Raw genomic sequence first — 20,291 nt, 5'->3', positions numbered from 1 at the left:
AAGATGGCCGCCAAGTGACGACACAGCTGACTCCGCCTTGAGCCATCTAGCCTTTATATACATATCTATGGGTGAGACTACAAACACCCATTTTCTCGGTCAAATAGGCACCAAATTCTAAATGTATGTTACATTTCGACTACAAATATGACGCACTTTCAATAAAGATTAATGTTTCTATGGGTGAAATGCTCCTTTAACGGTAGTGCTGTGCAAAAAAAAAAACATTTGCCTGCGGTTTTCGAGTTTCATCAGTACAGGCGGTTCAGTGATTAGTAGTTAATCTCCCTCACCTGCTTTCAGATGGAGCGGCATTTACTACACAGAGCCGTAGTTCACCGAGAAGCTAGGCAAAATCGCATAGATTATCGGAGTCGATTTTCCTCGATTATGAACGCAATTTTGCCTAGCTTATCGGTGAAATACGGGTCTGTGTAGTAAATGCCGCTCTATCCGAAAGCAGGTGATGGCGATTTACTACTTAACGGGTTCATATATTAAGGGTACTGTACCATTGACAGCTGGGGTACATATTTAAAAAAAAAAAAATTGTGTGGTGTAGTTTTCGCCTGACCATTTGTATTACTTCAATACAGCAGCAACATTTTAAGAGCTCCAAAATGGCTTTTATTGTTTTAATTTAATAGAGAATTAATTTAATATAAAATTAATATAAAATCTGATGAAATTACTTTATTTATAGCTGAATAATTCCTTAAACTGAAAAAATTAAAATCTATAACTAAATGTCATATTTATATTGTACAATGCCTTACTTTGGTAATGTGTTCACTCTAAAGCCTGGCCAGAATAGTGTTTTGAAAATAATTGCTAGACTATATATTAGTAGCTATAAATGTGTCTCCAATTAGTTTAACACAGAGATTAATAAAATGTTTGGCTGAAAGTTCGATTTGTGTTTAAAATTTGATTCTGGGACAGTTTTACATTTCAAGCTTGAAAGAATGTAAGTATTTGGAATGGGTGCTTACATTGCTTTCGGATTAGCCATTTGTTATGATTCCCAACCCAACATGATTCAGTTGTTAGAAATAAGGTCACACACATGGAATACAGCTTTTGTTTAAATTTATACAGCCATGGCTAATAAGCTTTTAAGCTTATCTAATTTAAAGGGGACATTTCACAAGACTTTTTTTAGATGTAAAAAAAATATTTGGTGTCCCCAGAGCACATGTACATAAATGGCAGTGCAGTCGTTGGATAGGGCAGATTAAAGCTCAATTTATAGTCGACCGTGGAAGAAAACCGCTAGCTGCTGGCTTATTTGAAAAACGCTGAGCTTCCATTGGAAACAATTGAAAACATGCGCCGGCCGCGGGCGTAAAAGCTTTGGTGTGGATGCCCCCTTACTTCCATCATTGCTGGTCTTCTCAAATCAGAGCAAATTGTTGTGCAATTCTTCTTTGTTTGTGGGTTAACTTGCCAAGTTGCTGCTTCTTTGATGGTTGCGCTGCTCCTGTGGTTTAACGTGCGGATACTGCCTACCAGCGGTCTGTGCGTGGGTTTGCATGTTGACGCAGACGACGATGCAAAAGTATAAATGAAAACCGACGCGGAACCTACGCCGCCGTGGCTACGCCGTAGGACCACACAACTATAATGAGCCCTTAAGGGGCGCCATTATCCCCTTCTGACATCACAAGGGGAGCCAAATTTAAATTACCTATTTTTTCACATGCTTGCAGAGAATGGTTTACCAAATCAAATTTACTGGGTTGTTCTTTTTCACATTTTTTAGGATGATTCAAGCATTGGGGACCCAATTATAGCACTTAAACATGTAAAAAGTCAGATTTTCATGATATGTCCTCTTTAAGGGAACACAGGGATCAATATCCCACAGACAAACGAATAATGGAATCAGAATTTTTTTACACCGTTATCTACATGTTGATTCACTGTTATCATTTGGCATTTCAGAGGGTTTAAGCCTTGAGCATTTTTACAGGAAACTAGAGTCTAGTAGCCTACAAGACAGGCCTGACAGGGTGCTTGTGTTATTGTGTGTGTTAGTAGCCTACATCAGTAGATTTGTGTTATTTGGTCTAAGAGGCGGTGTGACAGATGTTGGTCAGATTTGTGGGGATATTGGTGTTTGTAGGGTGGTGGAGGGGGGGCTTATCTGTAAAACTCCGTCTGTCTCGTTAATCCTCAGGCATTTATCCTGTCTCCCTCATAAACACACGCATTTTATATGTCACTGTGTCAATTTTTATCCTTCATTAGGCTGTCTGTCATTTTATTACAGGCTATAAAATATAAACACTCGTTTGCTGTTAAATACTCATTTTGTGGGTAAAAAAAACAGTTAGAAAGCCTACCATTTGATCATTTCCAGAGTCCTAACAGATATTCAGTGCGTTAAAGATGTAGTGTCCGTTACCGGGTCCGTTACACTTTTCCTTCAACACCTGAGATTCAGATGAATTTGACAAATCCCGTCAAATACTCGCTTGCGACTTGTAATTGGTCATTTCTGTTTGATTGACGGACAACGCTAGCGAATGATCTCATGTGAGGGCGGAGACGTCAGGCTTCTAGCAGGCTCGTGAGCTCGTGCCGCTGGCTGCGCTGAGCTGGTTGAAATACATTAAACCTGCCGTTAGCTTTAAGCTACACCCTGTATTAAGTTGTACATAGTCTTTACTGAAATAGGTAGCGATTGTCGAGTGAAGCCAAAACGCCAAAGAGCATTTTTGAAGCCGGGTGCGTACATAAATAAGGCTAAAGCTTCACAGTTTGAACACAGGCTAACGTTAACTGGCTAAGTGAACCGTCGGGAAGACCCCACCACCCAAAGACTGAAACGGAGATTAAAGCCATCATTTAATCTATTCAAGAGGATAACCAGTGCCACACACACAAATCCTCTAAACCAGCGACGCCAATGAACTGACAGGTAGGTTACCAATGGTGTTATTTTATTTCATTGTGAGCACTTTTTAAACGGGCAGATATAATGCTAGCTGTCATGCTAATCGTCCTGCCCAGCTGTGCTATAACTTATGTTTATATATTCTTTTAACGCTTTAATGTCGAACAATAAATCGATTTTGTTGTAGCTTGTGTCTCGATTTTCGCCATTTCTCTTCGTTGTCATTCCTTTTAAGCCGTTTAATCAAGGTGGTGATCACAGATACTCTTTACGTTAACACGTAGTCTTTTAAGTTATCGGGGTGATAACGTTAAATATGGCGAGTAATAAACGTTTTACTGCAACTACGCTGATGTGATCGTTTAGGGTCACGCAATGAATCCGCGCGATGCTACCGCTTCAAGCGCGAGCCGTGAATCGGCGTCGCTCGGATTCATGTCGCGGCCTAAAACCGATGACAACAGTGCAGCTGCAGCGAAACACACCCAAAAGATACACACCGCCTGAAAATAAGACCCGTACACCAAATTACGATGGTAGGATTTCATCTGACTCTTTAATCTTCTCACCTATTTATAACGAGCTCACGTTCATCAGTTCTGCAACGTTTTATGTTTTAGTCATGTGTAATTTATTGCCATCAGGTCACCTGTTCATGTTAAGATTGCATTAAACGAGTAAAAAATTGCAACCATTGTTTTACAGTGGAATCATAACAAAACACTAACTAGGTAACCGTATGAGTCACGTATGACTAAAAATATAATGAACTTAATAATATAACGTTAGCATGTTACTTGAAATCAAACGATTACTGGCTGTGGGTCATTGCATCAGGTCGCATAACTAGCTATACCAGCTTCGGATCGTGTGTTTGTCGGTGTCTGTTTTATAATAACACCATAGAGAGCAGATGGGCGTGTCAGGGAAAACTGGAAAAAGGGAAAAGTTCAAAAGGCTATTTGAACTCTCTCACTTTCTCTTTCTCTCTCTCTAGTTTTAAGAGCGTTTCCTTTTGAAGAGATGCTTTGCTTTACTGTCACCTTATGAGTTTGGCAGGCATTTAGAGAATCGTGCAATATACAGGTTGACTTCATTGGCAGGGGGCGTATTGCCACATGGCCTTAGATTTCAGTCATTATGTTGTGTTATGGATCAGTGAGCTGTAGAGAGAGTGAATGTACATGATGAGGGTTTAGTGAAGTGCAATATGTGAGACAGTCTGTGAAAACCCAGCTAAAGTAATTTTTTGTGACTTAATGTTTTGTACATAAAACATAATAAAAAAGGAACGTTCTGTGTAGATATAACCTTGATATCTTAATAATATTGACTGAGTAAGGTCATGTCAAAGATTGAATTCGATGTGAAATCAATGAACATAATCAAACTTTGAACTCCTCATTAGATTATGAGACTTTATATTAGCTTGGATTTCACAGACAGGATCACATTGTGAGTTTGTAGTTTAAGATGCACTGATTTTTGACAGATACATTTGACAGATATCTGACATTAACTGGTGAATCTAAATATTGATAAGATTTTTCAGCATGAAACAAAAGCAAACTAATAAAGTGCTCAACTGTTTTTTTTATCTACATTGAGTGCAGAAAACAAAGAAGCATGTAGATCTTTTCCCAAAATCACGTACCAAATGTTGCCAACTTTTAAGCAGTTAAAGATTTTTCACTTTAAAGAGCACCTATTGTCCGATTCACGATTTTACATTTCCTTTGGGGTGTGTGTATTAGTACGTTAACGATACGCAAAAGGTATTTACGCGAATGGGGTGCGCGATAAATCACACGTGATTGTCATGCGCATCTCCTCAGTAAAGCCGGTTCCTTGATTAGTATTAAATCGCCATCACCTGCTTTCAGATGTAGCAGCTTTTACTACACAAACCGTAGATCACTGACAATCGGACAATTTCACATTATTGCAGAAGTATCACCTGCGATAGGTATGCAATATGGCCCATCTTGTCAGGGAACTATGTCAGGGAACTACACTAACCTTTTCCACTGGTGGCACTTGCGCTACCAACTTTTTCAGTTACTGGCGCAAAATATGATTTGGTCGCACATATTTTTTTCAAGTTATATTAAGGCGCTCTGGATAATAATGAACAATAATGAAACTGTATTGCATACAGATATGCTTTTTATTTTACTTGCCATCTTTTAAACCACATGCCGCCTTGTTTTATTAAACGTTGCCGTGTTTCCCACAGATCTGAAATGTACTTGGTGGTGGTAGCCGGTGAAAAGGGCAATTATTACCCCCTGACAAATAATGGTCTACCATACATGTGACGTAGAACTAATAATGTGTGACACAACACAATACTTTGATTCATTGAAAATTAATATTAATTTCACATTATATTTCATCAATCTAACCACCCCAAACTTTCTTTGCCATTAACAAAGCTGACACTGTTTGTCAAAGCACCACGAAAACACTTACTGTTTTTGCACTGATATATTAGACCCCTTTTATCAAACTCAATATAATACAATACTATGTATAGTATATTAGGGCTGTCAAATTTTAATTCGAATTTCGAATATTCGTCGAATGTAAAAAAAATATGCATATTCGAACGTAAAACTTTGCATTCGAATTTTACCTGTGTCAGGAAGCTCACGCAACGTGATATAATGCATAACTGACGCGGATTGTTATACAGAGCGTTAGCGGCTCAGCCAACTATGCGGAGCAAGCCAGCATTATTCATTTGAAAAATAGCAAGAAAAGACAGTGGGGAGTCGGACAGAATACATATTAAAAGGGCTGTGTGATGCTGCTTTGGTGTTTGGAGCATCAACTGGATTTCAACCGCAAAGTGAAACTAACTGAGATGAATTATTGTCGTCTGCTTCTAAATGCAGTTTTAAAGTTTAAAATAACTGATCAACACGAAAGTGCCATAATACAGCTGCTTGTTTAGCAACATTAAAACCATATGTGCATCTACAGAGTCCACACCGCATATGAGAGAGTTGCAATGTAACGCCGCGGTGGCTTTATTTTAACTGACTGGAAACTTGACTTTCACGTGGACATTTGATATGCAAGTTTTTCATCAACATTATCTGCGTGAAATATAAACATGATGATCATCTGCCAACTCGACTGTTTCAGCACGTCCTCTATTAATTACGGAGAGTTTTACGCTTTATTAACGGCTTCACTCTGCGCGTAAGTTAAACATTTCTGTTCTGTACTTTATTACTCGCATATATTTCTACATATTTTCAACCAAGGAACACACAAAATATTATACAAGTTGATGTGAAAAGCGTTTAAGCTCGACCAAATTTAATTGACTAATGATCTTTTCCACTTATTTTGGCTTAAATAAAGATTAATTCGTTTTCATACTTTATTAGAAACACGTTAATTTATCTACTTATATAAAATGCCCTATATTAATATGCATTGTCTATGTATGGCATTCGTTTTGTACATTTACAGGTGCACAAATATACTGGTTAATTTTGATTTCATTAGTAGTGTTTATAACATTCGTTTTAACAAAAAATAAGCTGTGCATGATTATATTATTGGGGCTTTGTGCTGCGCCCTCTTGTGGGCTTTTAGGAGTATTTTCTCCAAGATAAAGTAGGTCTTTATAATTCGAATATAATTCGAATTTTATTATTTTTCAAGGACGAATTTCGAATGTACTTGTTCAGCCATTTTGACAGCCCTATAGTATATTAATAGACAGTGCAGGTCTATAGATTATAAATGTGACTGATGTTATGACTGATGTTATAATGGTAATAATTTCTATTAGATTTACTGCTTTTGCTCTATCTTTCTATTTCTCTCTTGCCGATTTAAAAAGCTTAATCCACTCATTATTTCAGATTTAAAAGTCTACTTGCTGTCCCGGTGACAAACTTTACATTGCTTTGCTCGTTCAGTGCAATTGGCTTGACATTAGCATTGCTTTTTGCTACAATCTCTGTCCAAACTTAATATGGATATGGTTTTAGAAAAGATGTGGTTTATTAACAATAAGATCATTAAAAAAATGTGAGAAAGCAAATGCAGCGCGTGGTCGTAACAAGAACCATCGCCATAGAAACCGAAGGCACGCTGAATCTGCACTTGAGCTTTAGCGCGGTAGCGCTCATGGCCGTTTTCCGATCGACTCGGGTTATAAACACAACATTAATCAGACTTGGGACCCAAAGTAATTAAACTAGGACCTAACCGCACCCGACAGACCATTTAAAATATAAACCCGGAACCATACGGGTCCCGCGTCCTCAGTGAAGAAAGACCTCTGCTCAAGTTCAGAAACATGGAAGACACTGCGCTTGCGTCGCACCTAATTCATTGAGAAACAGCGGAGCACGCAAACGCACACTGATAGGGAGAGACACGACGTGCTTTCACGCAAAATGAAGCCAACGTGTTGATGGCTCAGAGCATGTTATAAAACGTATTCTTAAAATCCACATTTCTGTTTTAATAAATGCTCATAGTAAATCATAGCATATTGTCTAAAACATTAGGTAGCACATTTGCGACCCATTAAAAATTAGGGTCGCAACGGCAGTTCAAAAGGTCGCATATGCGACCATTTTGGTCGCAGTGTAGCTCCCTGTATGTCTCTGTTCAAATACATAACATTCTGTTCAAATTTAAAAGTAGCTAAAGTTTGTAAAATGCCTTTTACTGATTAATTGCTATAAAACAGAGCACATAAAACATTAATAAACTAAAATTAATCCGTTATTTACAAAATATATATATAACAAATGTTTTCCATCCAACAGTATAAATGGTAAAGGTGTGTGTGCGGTTGTGAATCGCTGCTTATAAATACTATTGTGCCGATACACAATGGTATCGTCTATCGAAGATCGTCAGACATATGGGGCCGTTAGCAGGCATTCATGGTGATCATTATTGTTATTATTATTATTATCATTATAGTTTGTGGGCTTCACTTTATGCGAGAAAGCTTGTAACATGCGCGGATTCCTTCGCGCACACACCTGAAAAAAATGTGCGCGTCTTTGAGTCTTAAGCCCGATTTATAGTCGGTTATCCGTAGCCTGTGCGTAGCCTGATGTGCACCTCGCAAAATTTTTAACAGCACGTCAATTTTATGCGGACCGCAAAGCACTGTGATTGGTCCACCAGAACCCCTCCCGTCAGGTAAAAACACTGCGTCAAAGGTATTTCAGTTTGCGACAGTGAAAACAAAGATGAGACTTCTTCGTTTGTGGGTTAACTTGCCAAGCAGCTGCTTCTTTGACGGTCGCGCTGCTACTGTGGTTACACGCATGGATACTGCCTACCAGAGGTCTGCACGTGTGTTTGTAACAAGCTATTTACGCGTACATGGACTCCTTCTAGCAGCTGAACTTGTAATGGCATGACTCGGACTCGTCCTCTGTTCGCACAGGAGCTTGTTTTATGCGCGGCTCTGATTTTTCCTTTCATTAGAGTGGTTGTTACTGTTAGGTGTGCAGAGGTTTAGAACCAGCGAGTTGTTGTTCCCGCTCCCTGGCACCCAGGAAATTTCAGAGCGTCTATCCTTTAATGACACGCTCGGATTAATAGCATCAGCTTTAAGAAGGTTGCGGTCATGACAGTGTTGCCCTTAGAGTAAATCAGCTTCCTTTTTGTCCATCAATCAAGTGACTTGACTAAAATGAGTAAAAATGAGTAAAAAATGAACAAATAAATGAATAAACTATTGGTCAGCCCCCCGATACTATCGTGTATCGGCGACCTCACATGTTGACGATAAGACAATCTCAAAATGGGGCAAATCACCCATCACTGGTATATGTAGCTTGTGAAAATTAATACTGTCATTTCTGCTGTCAAACTTTTGTTTAATATTCTGATAATCAACATGGTGAAACTTCAGATTTGCTTATTTAATGAGTTGTATTAAGAGCTGTGAGCACTAAATATTTGCACTAAATGCTCCGCAAAATGTTTCCATTACATAAGAAAAGCTGTAGCCATGCAGTGATAACTGTGTAAAAACACACATTTACATGTAGTCTTCCTTTGCAATTCAGAAATTATTGGTGTAACAACAATTTATAACTTAGGCTTACTTGGGTGACACGGTGACCATAAATAAAATAGCGTAAATAAAATTGCAGAAGGACAGACCTTAACAGTGTTAATGTTTAAGCTCTAGTCCAAGCTTTCTGATATTGTGGACTCGTCTGATTTCTATCATTTTCTTTTTTAAAGACATGTATACCATAAATCTTTCTTGAATACTGGGCAAAATATACAATCCAAACTGGCTTTTCTGCAATGCTTGCTGACTCAACCACATCTAAATCCAGTGGTAGATAAAGGCTGCTGCAACGAACGCAAGCATTTGTAGTGTTGGAGGCTTTTCCATGATCAGACTATTCCCAGTCTACCATCATAAGTAGTGTCTACAACCACCAAACCAAAACTCTTTAGATATGCAACTCCACCCTGAAATGTTTTGGAGTGCTGTCCCTCGGACATTATGCAGAGTTGCTCAGCAGTGGCAATTTTAGACTGGACCACAGGTCAAATTTCTAGATGTCGAACATGCCTAAACTGATAACATGACGCTCTGAAATTTGTTGAAACTGTTATGGTCGAACAGGTTTACTATAAGTCTTGTGTCTCAAATATTAGTAAAAAAAACCAACTCTGTATCACTATATCTGTTTTCAGTGTACAGTTGTAAGAGTAAGACACAAAAATCTTGCATTTGGATATATGAAGATAATGTTAGATTTAAAAAAGAAAATGTCAAGCAAAACAAGAGAGGCAAGCCAGAAAAGCATTACATCTTTAACTCTTATGTATATATTATATAATATAATGCTGACATGCTCATCGCGAATGTTCTGTCACAAACTGCAATTCCGGAAAAAACTGTTATGGTGTCCCTGATTCTCAACCTGTGGATGTTTTTCATCGCTAAAAGGGAGTTTGGGAACTTATAGCAGAGCACAGATGACAACATGTTTGCTCAAGACAGTGCAAGCTAGGCTAATTTCTGAAACTATAAGATTTGCTACTTATTAATGTTGTCAAGTCATCTGTGCATTAGTTGCCAGTGTTTCAATGTTTGCTGTCCTTACTAAAAGTGACACAATTTTATTCCAGCGATAGGCATTTGTCTGTCCACACTGAATGCAAAAAGTGCCAATCAGAACAGTTTTTCTCTGTTTGTGTACCTGCTCGAACTCCAGCTGAAAAACGCACACATGACCTTCTAAGGATGCAACCTCAAAAGGCGAGCACTTGGTCTTTGAAGGTGGCAGCCTCCAAAGTCCACGAAGAGAACTAAATTGAGACGGTCTAGCATTCGGAGGACCCTTTTTTTGCAACACCTGCTGTACACTCCCACCGCACCTTTCAGCAGGACACAGCAGAGACGTTTCTTACTTATTAAAATAAACAAGGAACCAGAAAAATATAAACAGGGTTTTCCACAGCACTTTGCAGTTTGAGCAGCCCGCCTAAGCTGGGAAACCCTACCGCCTTAAAGCAACACTAAAGAGTTATTGCTCTTTGCTCCCCCTACAGGTTAGACGCGTAATTGTTCATTAGCACTGTCGTAAATACTGCAGCATAGCTGGCTCTGATTAGATTGTAGGTCTGCCGTAAAGCAAGTTTTTGTAGTTTTCACTCGAACTACAGGACCACTACCCGACGGTTGGAAACTTCTTTAGTGCGGTTTTGGCCGATAGAGGGCTGCAAAGCGAATGTGAAAGTTCCATTCACCCTGTTTTGAGTGGATGAACCACTGAAACTTTTTTGGAAACGTCATTTTAAGGTAAAAAAAAACTCTTTGGTGTTGCTTTAACTAGGTCATCAAAAAAAAAAACAATTCACTGCACAAAAGGCCATCAAGTGCATCTCGGAGAATAGCACGGACGCGCTTCACACCGCGAGTGGGCACACGCACCACACAGCCGAAATGAGAGAAAGACGTGGTCCGTGCATTTTGAGGAATCGTTTTAGGGATGCACCGATATCACTTTTTTGGAATACGAGTACTTGCATTTCAGTACTTGCCAATACCGAGTACTTAATAAAAAAACATGATTTAAATTTACAGGTAACAGCTTTAGTCATATAATTTATCAAAAAAATAAAGGACTAGTCTTCCAGTTTGTTGTAAACTCTGCCTCTTTGGACAACATGAGGCATTAACCTCTTACACGCCGCTCAAACATAAACATTTCTCAGACCGTGGTATCGATTCCAGGTATCGGGGGACTTTTAACGAGTACAAGTACTTTAGAAAATGTGGTATCGAGGCCGATACCAGTATCTGTATCGGTGCATCCCTAATTCGTTTTAAGCATCCTTCGAAATAGGACGGACTTACTAACTTTAAGTCACACTGCTATGAAGCAATCAGTCTTAGAATATGCCCTTAGAAGGTCGCAGCCTTCGAATTGGGACACAGCTACATAGATGAATGTTTACGCTTTTTTTGGCATTCCTTGTGAAATGTATATATTTCTGCTTTTGAAGGTCTAATCCTTATCTGTGTTTTGTGATTAATATTCATGCGCAGAACTTTCTTTTTTTTTGTCTAGGAGTTACCGCCTCCTGCTAGTCCAGCTAATTTTTTAACAAAATTTGGAGTACTCTAAAAAAAAAAACTACTTGCTATCTTACTAACTATAGCTATGTAAGGGGCTGTAGAAAAAAAATAATCATTATTAACTAATGTGTGAGCTGCAACTTAAATTTCACACAAAGATTTGTTCCTCTCACAGAGCGACCATGTGCCTTCAGAATACTTGGAATAAAGTATGAAAGTAGGAATAAAGTAGTCATATGTGCTATTTTTGTTGTGCCTTTTCTGTTCGTTTTCCGTTATTTTAATACTGGAAAACCGTTTCCCCATTTCACTTTTGTTATATAAGTGATTTTATAAAAGAGCCAGAATCTTGGAAGAAAGTCTGTCATATGGGTAAAAAAAATAACACGCAGGTCACTTTTGTTAAATCATTCTTGTAAAATTAAAAGGCAATCTTGTGATGTAGATTTTATTATCTGTAGCCGTCTTTGTTTTGAGGAGTTAGTTACTGTATTGGATTGCACCTTCACTCCTTTCTTTACTAATTGATGAGAACAGCTGTCAACCACCACCTAACTGCTGTAACTTTAACATCCTCCTTTATTTTCAACCATCTCTGTTTGCTGTATCCCCTCTCTGTTGCGATTGTGTATCTTTAATCACACAGTAAATGAATAACCGGTCTGACTGATTTAGGTCTCGCAGTCCATAAGGATCCCATGTGCCTTGTAGTCCATGTGTTTTTAATTTAAGGCATGTGTGTTCCTAGAAATGAGCTTTTAGCAGAAACACAGTCTTTTTGTTCCTGGACAGTCGACTATAAAAAGTGCCCTCCTCCTGCAAACAAAATGAAAGCTATATTTGGCTATATCAATAATTTATTCACCGTTTGATCATTTATTGTTTTTCTCTTTGGTCAACCAATAAAACGTCCAAAGCCTCTGCTGCTAAATTGGTGAACTGCACACATACTTTGTAAGCACACACACAAAGCCAGACACAACCTTGAGGCTTTGCAAACATTCAGACATTACGTTTGTTTGCATACATTTGGTAGTGAAAGCTTATGTGATGTCATCTTTCCAAAAACTGGTTGGACATTGGCCTACAGATTACTTTGAAATAAAGGGCAGTTTATTTGTTCTGTATTGTGTTGCACAGAGGGTGTGAGTCTGGTCAAGGAAAGTACATGGCTGTTTTGTGTATTTAAAAAATATACGTTAACGTGCCTGTATTCACATTTGGTACGGTATTACTTTAATGTTTGGAAATTGGCTTGATGAGGAATTTAAAGGGATTGTTCACCCATAAATAATTTGCTTGTTACCTGTTTTCATTTCTTTGTTGGATTTTTTTGAGCAATGGTTGTAACCAAACCATTTTGGGACTTCCATAGTGGTATTTTTTTCTTACTATGGAAATCAGTGGTGCTTCTGTAGGTAGTTTATGTATGAGTCTGTCAGAATATTTCCTGCTTTAATAATTCATGCCTTTTTATTATACCCGACTTCTTTGGTATACACACCTAATTTTCTTTCCTTTGTGTTTTTTAGGTGGAGTCTATTTCCATTCACAAGTGCTCTCTTCAGCACACCCACTACAAATGCCCATCAGCTGATCAGAGAGGAACAGTGCTGGCAAACAGTGAGTGCATTTGATCCACTGAAAGAAGAGATAACGCCACACAGTCAGTGTAGGCATGGCCCATGACACTCCCATGAGACCGCGTCCCCCTGAGATCCTTATGTAATGCCGCTTCATCTGTTTATAGACGTCAGCTAGGCCTGATGTGTTCAATCACACACGCATACACAGAAACCTAAAGTGTCCCGAAGGAGACCTTTTGATTTTTCATTGTTTCTTTTTGCCTCCCCCGAGCTCCACTTAACCGCCTGAGCATCCTGGGATTTTTTTCCACAGCTCCGTTTTTTTCAGAATCACTCCACTGACCTGAATCAATTTGTAGGAGCGTTGGGGAGTGTAGGAGCTAAGCGCTGGCTTTATCATTTTTTTCCAAGTTAAAGCTCGAGTTTTAAAGCATTCCTCTCATTTCAGGTCTTTTTGTTGGTAAGAACGTGGATTTGATCTTATCAGCAATACGAGTGCCGGCCTGAAGTGGTGCATAGCTCACCATCACCGATGCATCAGCAATGCTTTGACTAAAAAGAAAAAAACACTTCTGTTTTGTTTCTTACGGTGGGATGTAGTTCATTCTGGTTGAAATGAAGGAGAGACATTTTACGTTTTCATGTGGATGGTGAAGGGAAAGGATCTTCAACTGCTTACTGTTTTGACTGCCAACAACTTCCATTAAAACTTAACTAAATAAGCACTTTTTTAAGGTTTGTTTCCAACTTCAGTTTAATTTGAGTTAATAAGAAGTGCTTTTGAAGTAAGTCATAGCCAAGTAGAGATGTTTATCCGAAAATGTTTGTCAGTGGTTGCAAAAGGAGCAAACATTATATAAACATTGCTTTGCTCCACCTCTTATTTCATACTGTAACACCAAATCTTTCTTGGAAGGTCAACATGTTTTTAATGCGCCACTATTGATAAGTTAGCTTTTGAGTTTTATTTGCCTCATTTAACCTAGCTGGACATTTTTCATAATTTTCCTCCTTTAATTTTCTTTCTGAACAGTTGCATTTAGACTTATGCTTTGAAATTAATGACCAATACAGCTGTGCGACGCTTTACCATATTCAAATGTAAAATTTGAGCCTTGAGAGTCTACGCCCAAATTCTATCTGCAGAAAATTTACCTGAACTTTTTTTTTTAAGGAGGATTTTTTAAACTCTTGAAACAATGCTCATGTTGTGGACTTTTTATGTACTGTTGAAAGGACGACGGCTTCTCTCCTAGCCTATACGTTTGTGCTGTCTCGACACAAACACTCACAAACGGATAATTTACTGGGGCGTGCTGCCATCCTGCCCCCTAGTAATGCCAAGCGGCAGCATGAGTGGGGGCGTGTCTGGACCCACGTCCTCGCCCCACCCGACCGTTCCATCTAGACCTTTCCGGCCGAGCCGTTACGTGCCTGTCTCTGCAGCGACGGCTTTCCTGGTTGGAGCAACCACGCTTTTCTTCTGCTTCACGTGAGTACAACACTTTGAGTATAAGATTTGCCTGGCAAGTCGACATTTACTGTAGAAATGTTTTTGTGTTGAGTCACTTTTTGAGCTCACATGCCCTCACTGTTGACCGCAAGGTATTCTTTACAGTGCATTATTGTCTGTTATTGAAGTCGATCATATAGCAGCTGAGCAAATTAGGGGAGATGAATACTGTCATGGAAAATAGCTGTTAAAGGAAAACACCACCGTTTTTTTTTTTATATTTTACTATATTCTTACCTCAACTTAGACGAATTAATACATACCTATCTTTTTTCAATGTGTGCACTTAATCTTTGTACAGCACTTTGTGAATGTGTTAGCATTTAGCCTAGCCCCATTCATTCCTTAGGATTCAAACAGGAATGAATTTAGAAGCCACCAAACACTTACATGTTTTCCCTATTTAAAGACTGTTACATGAGTAGTTACACGAGTAAGTATGGTGGCACAAAATAAATTGGCAATTTGTTTAAGCAGATAAAAAATGAACTATATTGTATGGCGGAAGATCACTTAGTTTGCAGCACTTTGACCTCTTAATTTAAATAGTTATGTATTCATTAATCTAAGTTGAGGTAAGAAGAACGTATTAAATATTAAAAAATGGTGTTGTTTTCCTTTAACATAATAGGGTTTAAACATCAGTGGGACCCTGTAGATTATGTGCTGACTCTGAGCACAAATTCCCTTGTTGGTAATGGGTTTATTATGTGAATGGACTGCAAGCTGGAAGTTGTTTTTGCTGTAATGTGTTGGTGACAAATGTTATGAATAGTAAACACCCTGCTGGTATAATGTAGAAAACGAAAAATCAAAACTAAGGCAAATAAAATAATATTGCCTACAGCCTGCAAATAATCCACATATAGTGCAATATGACGTTGTGATGAGTTGTAATAAACTGTGTGGATATGTGTTTATGTGCCAGCATTGGGACGGCCTGAGAGAGGTCACCCACCAACACTAATCTCTCCTGTTCTGGTGACTCTGATAGTATAGACTTGGCATCTGTGTAGCTCAATTTAGCAGTTTTGACAGTGCTAAAAAATGTAATACTGACTGTAAAACAAATGCGTTTATGGTGAATTTAATTTGTCTTGTTAAACCATGTTTACTTTGACAACGGACAATGCACGCACTTTAATTGAGAGTGAGCTGTGCAAACAAGATGCAAAGCATGTTTAAATATTTACACTACAAGTTGTGTTTATGTTGAAAATTAAAGACCCACTGAAGTGCCTTGAAACACAAAGCTTTGTTTGATGTGTTGCCATTATTTCCACTGAAACCGGAAGCTAAAATTGGCTTTATACTTCTGCGTCAATTGTACGGCGTAGCTTACACAAAAACCGGGAATCCTACGCAGTAGCCAACGGCGTGGCCTGACGCACACTTCTCCCAAAATGTAACAACATATCAATGCTACGTGGACCACAAGGTCTGCTAGAACCCCTCCCTCAGGTCAAAAAGATTTGTCTCACATTTCCTTGCATGTATTTCCACTTGCGATGTTAAAAACAATGATGGACCAAGTTAAGGAGCTATATTAACCCTTTCCCCGCCTGCTTTAAAAAAAGGTGCCAGCCAGCGCCAGCATTTTTATGAGTTTCTTCAAAATACTAAATTTTGAGCAAAAAGCTGAGATAAATTCATTTTTGTGAAGAATTTTTAATACAGATCAGATTCAGCGAGATCCTGAAAACATACACAGAGTTTGAACTGTTTAAGGGAATACCTTCGGGTTTTATAAGTTGGGTAAGAGTGCAACCTGGTGGATAATACCGGAAATACGGATTGCCAGAAAGACTCGTCATTGGCCGGGAAAGAGTTTACTTGTATATTTAACAAATTTAACAACAATATTTAACAAGGTTGCAACAAAAGTCTGTTTACCTCCACCACTGCTTATGCTTATTTATATTGAATGGCTCCTCCCCTATTAAAATAGCCAATAAGATTTAGTTTCTGTTGTTTCATTTTTCCTAATAGATAAAGGCTGATTATCTGCTTCTGTTTATGTCTAAATTTGTGCAGTTGTACTGTCAGCTATATTTCTACAGTCAAAAATGTAGGATCTGTGTTCCTGTGATACTTCTAAGTGAATGATAGTATCTTACAAACTAAAATGCACAAGTAAACAGCATATAAACACATACACAAAGGCTATATTTTATGTTTTTCTTTCAGGTGTCCTTGGCTTTCGGAGCAGTTTTCCGTTGCTGTGCCGATATACAATGGCATTATGTTTCTTTTTGTGTTGGCCAACTTCTGTATGGCTACCTTTATGGATCCTGGGATTTTCCCTAGAGGTAATAAAACAAAGTTCTTGGTATAATCTGTCTGTAGGCTTGCTTTGGTACAGAAGATTTTTGTGTGATAGGAAAAGATTAAATTCATGTCAATGAAAGGCAAGTTGTGTTCAGAATGTCTTGGAAAGTAGTTGTCCATTCATGTGACGGGTATGTTAACCTCTTCTGTCTTTGTCTTGAAGCTGAGGAGGATGAAGATAAAGAGGACGATTTTCGAGCTCCTCTCTATAAGACGGTGGAGATCCGAGGCATTCAGGTGCGGATGAAGTGGTGCTCCACCTGCCGTTTCTACAGACCGCCGCGCTGCTCACACTGCTCTGTGTGCGACAACTGTGTGGAGGTACAAACATGCACAGATCTTAGTCCAGACCTTCAGGATACATGAATACAGGGTCAATTCATGTGTTAGTATGTGTTAGTTGACAAAGTATACCAGTTTTATTAATAGGGTTTTTACATTTCAGACCTGGAAAAGTTATGAAAAAATTAAAGGGGTGGGGTTGTAAGCTATTTAGTGATGTTGAGATTGTGGCTTTCATCATAATTGTTTATTGTCAATGTAAATACAGTCTCTAAAAAATTTGAATCCTTGTCCAATTTCACATCTAAAAATGTAAATTAATTTGTAAGAAGATGAAGGAACCATAAAAAATGTTTCATCCTTGTTTCATTTTCTTTGTTTTTTAATTCACTGTGTTTTTTTCATTTTCTCTAAGCTTTGCAGGCTAAATTGATCAATTCTTGTTAAGTAATGAACTGTGCTTTCTTTGGACAGCCTTAAGCTTGTTCTCTCTCTCTCTCCTCTCTGTCTTATGCAGGATTTTGATCATCACTGCCCGTGGGTTAATAACTGTATCGGCCGGAGGAATTACCGTTACTTCTTTCTGTTCCTGCTGTCTCTGACAGCTCACATCATGGGCGTGTTCGGCTTTGGCCTGCTTTATATTCTCTACCACACGCATCAGCTGGACAGAGTTCATTCAGCTGTCACGTATCCTTATATTTACATTGTGTTAAACTTTGCATAATTGACTCATTGGTGGGTAATTTGAACAATGACTTCAAATCGTTGCCAGGGATGCCCTTATAATGGGTTTGTTTGTGCAAAGGCTGAGTACTGAGACCAAATTGATTATTTGGGTTGTTTGTGGGTTTTGTGGTTTCGATTCGAGTAGATTAAGTTCAATTTCTGTTGTATGAAGAATAAATATGCTCTTACAGTACATACAAGGGAGTAGGGCTGGGCGGTATGACGGTATATTCCGTTACTGCGGAATAAAATGTCAGACGTAACAGATTTTTCTATTCCCTGGAATGCAACTAAGTGGGCGTGGCTAACTCTGCCCTCCAGCATGTAAGACTGACTGTTACCGAGAAACATGTAAAATAGTTCACTTATAAAAAATGAACAAGTTATTTGTGTATTTTTTATAATAATTGCCAGTGAATCCACCGCGGGTCACGCAGCGAGACTCTTGTCTTGCTCGCTCTCGCGCTCTCTCTCTCTCTTTCTCTCGCGCGCACTCTCTCTCTCCTCATGCAGCAGCCGGCCGGTCTCGCGTGCAGAGGTCTCTCTAGGCAAGCGCAAGGAGCTGCAATGCCAAATAAAGAGTTCTTCTCGCACATAATGCTAATAGTTGTAAAGTTCTCTGAACTTTAAGCAAGCCAAGACAAAACTCGCGTTTATATCAGTGACACGTGCGCTGCTGGAGCGATGTAGTTTTGCTACGCGCCATTTGCTTATACAAACATATTTGATCGGAAAGACGAGAAAGAGAAGCAAATGTTAAGGTCTAATAGAAAGTAAAGGGCGTCAAGACCTTAAAACAAACTTTATGATCATCACATCATAGCACCTGTCACATTTATAATATCTAGTGAGCTTCTTCTCTCATATACAGGTATTTATCCTGTCTGTAGGTTTTTGCATATATTTATACCTGTTCATTTTACATATTGCATATGTTTAATGTAATGTATGCATAAATACAAAATACAATGAAGCCATACTATAGCTTCAATAGTCTATAAAATTAATAACTCAATTAAAAACAAGATTCTGTCTAATCAAGACTTATCTGTTGTTATCTTCTGGGCATTTTCACTTTAACATTATTAACTTTAAATTGCTCATATTTTAAAACTGTGGTGAGCATTTAGTTAAAAGCTATAGTGAGTGGTGTATTTCTGTACATTTTTATCATCAAAAAACAATATAAACTGAAAAACATGTATACCGTGAAATATTCCGTTCCGTGAAATAAATTGACTCATTCCTCGAAATAGATTTTTGGTCATTCCGCCCACCCCTACAAGGGAGACACTGTATATTCTTAAAATTTTAAAATCCAACAGTAAAATTCATTAAAAATAATTCAACCTTTAAAGGGACACTCAAATTTTTTTTTAAATATGCTCATTTTCCAGCTCCCCTAGAGTTAAACATTTGATTCTTACTGTTTTGGAGTCCATTCAGCTGATCTCCGGGTCTGGCGCTAGCACTTTTAGCATAGCTTAGCACAATCCATTGAATCTGATTAGACCATTAGCATCGCGCAAAAAAATAACCTAAGAGTTTTGATATTTTTCCTCTTTAAAATTTGACTCTTCTGTAGTTACGTCGTGTACTAAGACCGACAGAAAATTAAAGCTGCGATTTTCTAGGCAGATATTTCTAGGCTGAACATAGTGTATACAAACATGAACTGTCCATTAAACTAATCTGATTGACATGGCCTGATTAAAGCGGCTTCTCTGTGCTTTCATTATACTGCCAAAAAGTCTCTCAGCTCAGAGTTTAATATTTTTACTTTTGTACTCTACAGCGACATCTTTAGGCCGAGAAGTGAAGTGCAAATGATATTCAGATCTTTTTAAGTGAAAGGCACATAAAACTGAAAAATGATGAATAAAAAATTTGGAGAATCAGCCTTACTTTGTGCTTTTATGTATACATATATTTGTAGATATGAGACAATGATGTCATCAGGTGAGTGCCACGCTTGTTGGCTAATGTGTTAATGCCCATGTGTATCGCTGTTGCCTCCTTAACCTTTTATTAGTATGGCCGTCATGTGTGTCGCTGGGCTTTTCTTCATCCCAGTCGCAGGCCTCACCGGTTTTCATGTCGTCCTGGTGGCAAGAGGCAGGACCACCAATGAGCAGGTTAGTAGTGTTTCAGTGTGAATTTGCTAAGGGTAAGGACTGTGACACGCACATCATAATCTTCTGTTTATTTGTGCTTTTCTGTCAGTAATCATGTTGGTGGTGAAGAACTGGGATTAAAGCAGTTTTATAATCCCAGAAAATATGAGCCTCTCTCAACCCTCCTACTTTAGATTGTAATCCGAGTTTAATCTTTGTCCTAAATCGCTGTCCTAACTTT

The 20,291-nt window shown here is 38.5% G+C and overlaps 2 protein-coding genes across 3 annotated transcripts in view; one reads left to right on the top strand and one right to left on the bottom strand.

Annotated features, from left to right (window-relative positions):
• Positions 1 to 20,291, bottom strand: part of slc43a1b (solute carrier family 43 member 1b) — a 131,512-nt gene that overhangs the window by 73,546 nt on the left and 37,675 nt on the right. The gene's annotated exons all lie outside the window — the stretch shown is intronic.
• zdhhc5a (zDHHC palmitoyltransferase 5a) overlaps positions 2,552 to 20,291 on the top strand; it is a 31,582-nt gene continuing 13,842 nt past the window's right edge. Inside the window, exons 1-7 of one of the 2 annotated variants that reach the window (XM_065265541.2) lie at positions 2,552 to 2,923; positions 13,031 to 13,121; positions 13,533 to 14,576; positions 16,785 to 16,906; positions 17,089 to 17,246; positions 17,725 to 17,897; positions 19,969 to 20,071. In XM_065265541.2, the coding sequence (XP_065121613.1) occupies positions 14,422 to 14,576; positions 16,785 to 16,906; positions 17,089 to 17,246; positions 17,725 to 17,897; positions 19,969 to 20,071 (711 nt within the window). In that variant the 5' untranslated portion in view covers positions 2,552 to 2,923; positions 13,031 to 13,121; positions 13,533 to 14,421. Of the gene's footprint in view, positions 2,924 to 13,030; positions 14,577 to 16,784; positions 16,907 to 17,088; positions 17,247 to 17,724; positions 17,898 to 19,968; positions 20,072 to 20,291 lie in introns of both variants that reach the window. The other variant, XR_010531633.2, reaches the window with a different exon arrangement.

Source organism: Paramisgurnus dabryanus, chromosome 4 (assembly GCF_030506205.2).
Source record: "Paramisgurnus dabryanus chromosome 4, PD_genome_1.1, whole genome shotgun sequence".
Classification (NCBI taxonomy): domain Eukaryota; kingdom Metazoa; phylum Chordata; class Actinopteri; order Cypriniformes; family Cobitidae; genus Paramisgurnus; species Paramisgurnus dabryanus.
This window is presented reverse-complemented; position numbering and strand designations above follow the sequence as displayed.